Below are 5,886 nucleotides of genomic sequence, written 5' to 3'. Positions count from 1 at the left end.
CCGGTTTTCACTGTGACTGACAGACCCGAAATTGGAATGAAAAAATCAGTCAGAAAATACTGACCAAATGTAGCCGATAGTCGCACACCCTACACCCGCAGCCTCAAGACAGCCAGAGCCAGCGCTGCTCAGAGCTCAGATATGTTTTAGAAAGCAGTATTTTACGATGCTAAAATCACTGATTATTTACATGAAGTCTGGTGGGTATAGCAAAAGCAATTTTGCGGACTTTTATGTTTTAAAAAGAATCTTAATCTTTAACAGAAAGGGTGACCTCCTTTGAAATCCTGTCCATAATGTTGTCAGACACTTAGAATATTAATCTGAGTCTGTCAGTAGCAAAACGAGCACTAATATGAACGTAAATACAAGCTGGACAATTGTCCTCTTAACTTACATTGTAGCTTGTTTCTGCCGATTGCAGCAATCTCGTTTAATACTGCATCAATGTCAAAGGAAAATATTTCCTCAATTGTTTTTATTGTATCTGATACTCAATAAGCTGTTGCAGAAAGAAGCCTGAAGCAATAAAGCAAAAGCTGTCACATAAATGTAGTTCAGTAAACATTACAACATTATGAAACATTGGGACTTTTTATCTTGAAATAGAAGGACTTTTTATCTTGATTTATTAGGACTTTTTATTTTGAAATATTAGGATTTTTTATCTTGAAAGGACTTTTAATTTTGAAATATTAGGACTTTCTATCTTGAAATATTAGGACTTTCTATCTTGAAATTAGTACTTTTTATCTTGAAATATTAGGATTTTTTAATCTTGAAATAGTAGGACTTTCTATCTTGAAAAATCAGGACTTTCTATCTTGAAAAATCAGGACTTTCTATCTTAAAATATTAGGACTTTTTCTCTTGAAACATTCCCCTCTGAGGTGGAGTGGAGTATGAAGTAGCAGCAGGGGTGAGTCTCAGCCCGTATGAGAACAGCTCTAGGTCTAGTGTCCCCGTTTTAAGTTTTACAAAATTAAAAACATGTTTTGGAGGTATATACGCTTCTAACCTGAAAATGTCCCCGGATTTTGTCTGAGAAATCTGGTCACTGGTTAACATCCCCTGAAAATAAAAATTTGCCAATCTCAACAGTGAAGTTAATCATGTCAAAACGGAATAGGCCCTGATGTTCCCAAATAGTTGCAGACAATTCCCATGAAAGTGATTTTCCCTTTTGCACATTCTGTACTGCCAATCTTAGTTCCTCTGGATTTCTGCTATAAACTGAGTGATATAGGATTCATTTTTCAGTATTAAGAAGAAGTAAAAAGTATTAAAGCGCCATCTAGCAACACGTTGACACAGATGGTCTAGGGTGGTTACGCGAAGGACCTTCTATGGTCAGACAATGCCAATGGAATTACAGTGAAGGAAAAAAGTATTTGTTATTGTGTCTCTCACTGTTCAAATAAATCTACCATTAAAATGTTAGACTTATCATTTCTTTGTCAGTGGGCAAATGTATAAAATCAGAAGGGCATCAAATACTTCCCCCCCCCCTCACTGTAACAACACTTCATCAATTGAATGAAATAATTGAGGGAATGCAGAAAGAAAATCTATTCTGGAAAAAGATTCATGTCTACCTTAGAAAAAGGAATAATCCTTAAAGGTGGGGTTTTCTGCATGTCAAGTATTTATAGGACCCAAGCTACTTGCCCATGATTTTAAAGCTCTTGTCTAAACCCCAGTGACCTTTGCGTTCGACTGATGTGGGTCCCAAACAGTGTTGAAGTCTGCACCAACAACAAAAGAACAGTCTGTTAACTCCAGCATCTAATTGGTGAGCGTACCATAGAAATTGCCATCAAAACATTGATGCATATGCTGACAAAAGTGCAATTTTCCTAAATCTGTACTATATTGTAGAATATCACAATTCTGCCTGTATTGTCTGACCAAGAGGACAAAATGTCTCTCCAGTAATAATGCAATTTCAACATTTCTCTTTTTAAGTGAGGTTAGGGTTCAGGCTTGCTTGTGAGGTGAACTCAGACCACCACAGTTCCAATCAAAAAATGTGTCAAAAAAGCTGCGTTCTAATTGAAAGTACATGTGGAAAAGCAACATGCTACTGCCTTTTACTTCGTTAAATCCTAACAATAGTGCATCCAAAGTTAAGTCCCTCAACACACAGAACATGTAAGACGCAGAACAAAAAACATACGAGACAGTGGCACACAAGGGAAAGCAAAAAAGAACAGCAGCCCGTAGTTACCTGGTTGCAACAGCAACTGGTTCTACACTAAACTGACTTTAAAATAAACACATTTCTCAACAACAAAAACAAGAAACACAAAGCCCAAAATAGCAAGCACACTGGGAAGGAGACTTTAACCTGGTAGTGGCCTAAATAACCTATGGAGCATAGGCTATATTAAACAGGACAGATATGAAATTCAAAAACAGTTTCTGTAATTATATCAGATGACAATACAATAAAACTAGGACACATCAAGGGATTAAGATAAATCAAGAGTCCATGTTCATCAGGCAGTTGTTTTAATACTGATCTTCTTCCACAGTGTTCTCCACGATGGAATCCAAGGCGCCGGCCGTCTCTACGGCAACAAGAGGACAGGGCGCAGCCCACCCCACGTAATCTTCAGCATCCTTAGCAGAGGTGAAGTGTTGCCGGGTAAAGCAGCACCCTCAACTTGTGCTGAATCCATCATTTGATAAAAGCCTTAGCGCCGCTTGACCGTGAAGTGGTGCTAAGCCTTTCTGGGGAAAAACAAATCTTTCTGTCCCCGACAACAGGCGGAGATTTCCGTGCAGCCTGTAGGATTGCCCACCTGTCTGTGTAGTGATGCACGTTGAAAATCCGTGTGCCATTAGTAGAAGAGTTCTTCTTTGGGCTATTGCTGTAAATTCGGTGGGCTCTCATAATCTCGATCTGAGCATCTGCCAATTTCTGGAACCACTTAGGCAGAGAGCGCAAAATATATTGAATAGCAGAATTAGCCTTCTTTCAGCCCAACGATGCGGATATTGCATTTTCGGTTCCTGTCATCCATAACTGCTAGCTTCACCTCCAGCTTTTGAAAAGCGTGGCGATGGCTATCAAGATTACTTGAGTTGCTTTCCAAAGTAGTTTTTAGATTGTCCACATCACATCTGATAGAGCCAAGGCTTGCAGTTAGAGATGCTAGATGGGCATGAATAGCAGTTAGCTTCTCGTTTCACCAATAATGCCTCTACAATGGCATCTGTATCGCTTATAGGGTTTTGTTCTTATTTGCCACTCTGCTTTAAATTACTATATCAAGCACAAAGTAGAATCAGAAATGGAACCATAAAACACAAGTTAATTTGAACTTAATTTTGAATTTCTACCTTAGTTAGTATTTTAGTGACCATTTGGCCAATGTCCTCTCTCCACTCTGGGATGTTTGGGTTGAAGCGGTCCAGGTTCATGCTGAAACTCAGACGGATGACCTGGAAGTTATCTGGGATCGGACAGAATGAGAGTAGTTAGCAATTATCACTGCCATCATTCAAAACTCAAATTATATTAATATCACAATGGTAAGCCACTGGGACAAACTAGCATACTGCTAATTCTCATTGGAAGTAACACCCATTACATCTTTTACAGTATCGCCCCAGAGAATAAGGTGAATATTCTGTCAACATTTGCTGCCGCATCGACTCAATTCTATTATGTTCTTTCAAATTTCATTGTTACCGTAAACTTGAACTGTCCTGGTATCTTGCACCATAGATCGGCCATTAGAAGCCTGGACAGTGATTGAAACCTCTCCTGTCTCTGGGAAACGGGTCAGAAGGCTGTTCTGCAGAGTCAGCATAGGCTACAGAAGAAAGTCACAACAGGTTAGTTGTTAGTTATGTCAACTGTGTATAAAGGGTGCGTCTGAAAAGTCTGGGATCAAAACTGGCTTTCTTGATTACATGATGGAATTAGGTTCAAATTATCATCCTTCCTTCGTGGCTATAACTGCTATTTTACATTAACATATGACGATGCTGAAATGTGGCAATGTAAATAAAACGTGACAATGTGAAAGAGGGCACACGTTTTTCAGCTGAATTTGCAGCTTACCTCATTTGTTTGCTGTCCGGCTGCAACTTTACAGTTTAGTTGTACTCTCACTACTCTAGTGTTTAGCTGCTGAAGACAGCTGTTTTTAGGGTAAAGCTCTTAAAGCCCTGCACTCTACTTGCTCAGTGCTTTATCCGTACCGGATACTCGTTTCAGCCGAGTATTCGGATCATCCCTACATGGTACCATAGTGGAACATTTAGCAGTTAAAAGACAAAAGCGTTTTCTCAGAATTTGGTAATGACCAAAAACAGAGCTCTCATCAGGAGGATGCAAACATGAGTAAAAATCATGTTGCTTTGTATCTACTGGATTTGTAATTTGTAACTGTTTTGTTAACATGTTAGCTATGAAAAACTATAAGGTGATGATATGGAAATGTATTTTCCAGCTTGTTTACTGCCCCGAAGTGAAGTTGGAATTGGTACAAAGATAAAAAGCAGAATGATTGAATATAATCTGGTGTAAGTAAATGTTGTTTAGAGAGTGTCCTTTACCTGCAGGTTGTCTCCTATCCACCAGTAGAAGACAGACAGGTTTGCCTCTGTTGGAAGAACTATGGCCGTAAGATTGACCTCATGGTTTCTCCCAGTAATGGGAGCCACTTCAAGGTGCACTTCCTGTAGAGGGGCTGTAAGAGAAGAAAACATTTAGGTTCAACATTATGAAGAAAACATTTTTCTTTACACACTACTTTGTGCCATATCTACTACACTCTGCAGAGCCTTTTTGTTTACAGCTGTACAGACAGCAAACCAGACTGTAATCCAGTAGACTAGGATACACTCAATAGAAGAATGGTAGATGAATGGTAGAATGTTTAGTATCAGGTTGTTCGCTGAGCACAACCACACCAGTCTGTGGACCTCTTCCCTGTATGCAGACTCATCTCCTGATATGAGCCCAACCACTGTCAAACCACAAATTTTATGATGGTATTCGTAGTATGGGCTGGTGCTGATTTTAAGCAGGGTGGGATGATGGAATACATTATAGATTTTGTTGTAAACAGTGAAGAGCTGGTCAGCACATGCTTTGAGTTCTTTCTCGGATACTCCTTCTCCGCAGCGCTGTGGTGGAGGGTCTGGCAAAGCAAGACTACTGTCAAGCTCACTTGGCAGAAACAAGCGTTGACACATAACACAGCCTCTAAATCAGAAGAACAATGCCTGTTTTCTTGTTTGTAGTGTCGCATTTCAGCTGCTGTTAACGAGGGAATTTCTCCAGCGTTGGATCTATGAAAATGAAAACGACTATCCTGAGGACAACATATGCATACAATCATTCCTCCATTAGTATAAATATACATATTGCCAAACATAATCTAAACAATAATCAGGAGTAATACAAATATAATATATACACTCACCTAAAGGATTATTTGGAACACCATACTAATACTGTGTTTCACCCCCTTTTGCCTTCAGAACTGCCTTAATTCTACGTGGCATTGATTCAACCAGGTGCTGAAAGCATTCTTTAGAAATGTTGGCCCATATTGATAAGATAGCATCTTGCAGTTGATGGAGATATGTGGGATGCACATCCAGGGCACAAAACTCCCGTTCCACCACATCCCAAAGATGCTCTATTGGGTTGAGATCTGGTAACTGTGGGGGCCATTTTAGTACAGTGGACTCATTGTCATGTTCAAGAAACCAATTTGAAATGATTCAAGCTTTTTGACATGGTGCATTATCCTGCTGGAAGTAGCCATCAGAGGATGGATACATGGTGGCCATAAAGGGAGGGACATGGTCAGAAACAATGCTCAGGTAGGCCGTGGCATTTAAACAATGCCCAATTAGCACTAA

At 39.6% G+C, this 5,886-nt stretch overlaps 1 protein-coding gene across 1 annotated transcript in view; it reads right to left on the bottom strand.

Moving 5' to 3' along the window:
- sorcs2 (sortilin-related VPS10 domain containing receptor 2) overlaps window positions 1–5,886 on the bottom strand; it is a 530,001-nt gene that overhangs the window by 15,433 nt on the left and 508,682 nt on the right. Inside the window, exons 20-22 of the mRNA XM_032511626.1 lie at window positions 4,570–4,703; window positions 3,698–3,821; window positions 3,346–3,458 (exon numbers count right to left, since the gene is read on the bottom strand). Of these exons, the coding sequence (XP_032367517.1) occupies window positions 3,346–3,458; window positions 3,698–3,821; window positions 4,570–4,703 (371 nt within the window). The remainder of the gene's footprint in view (window positions 1–3,345; window positions 3,459–3,697; window positions 3,822–4,569; window positions 4,704–5,886) is intronic.

Source organism: Etheostoma spectabile, unplaced genomic scaffold, assembly GCF_008692095.1.
Source record: "Etheostoma spectabile isolate EspeVRDwgs_2016 unplaced genomic scaffold, UIUC_Espe_1.0 scaffold397, whole genome shotgun sequence".
NCBI classification, from domain to species: domain Eukaryota; kingdom Metazoa; phylum Chordata; class Actinopteri; order Perciformes; family Percidae; genus Etheostoma; species Etheostoma spectabile.
This window is presented reverse-complemented; position numbering and strand designations above follow the sequence as displayed.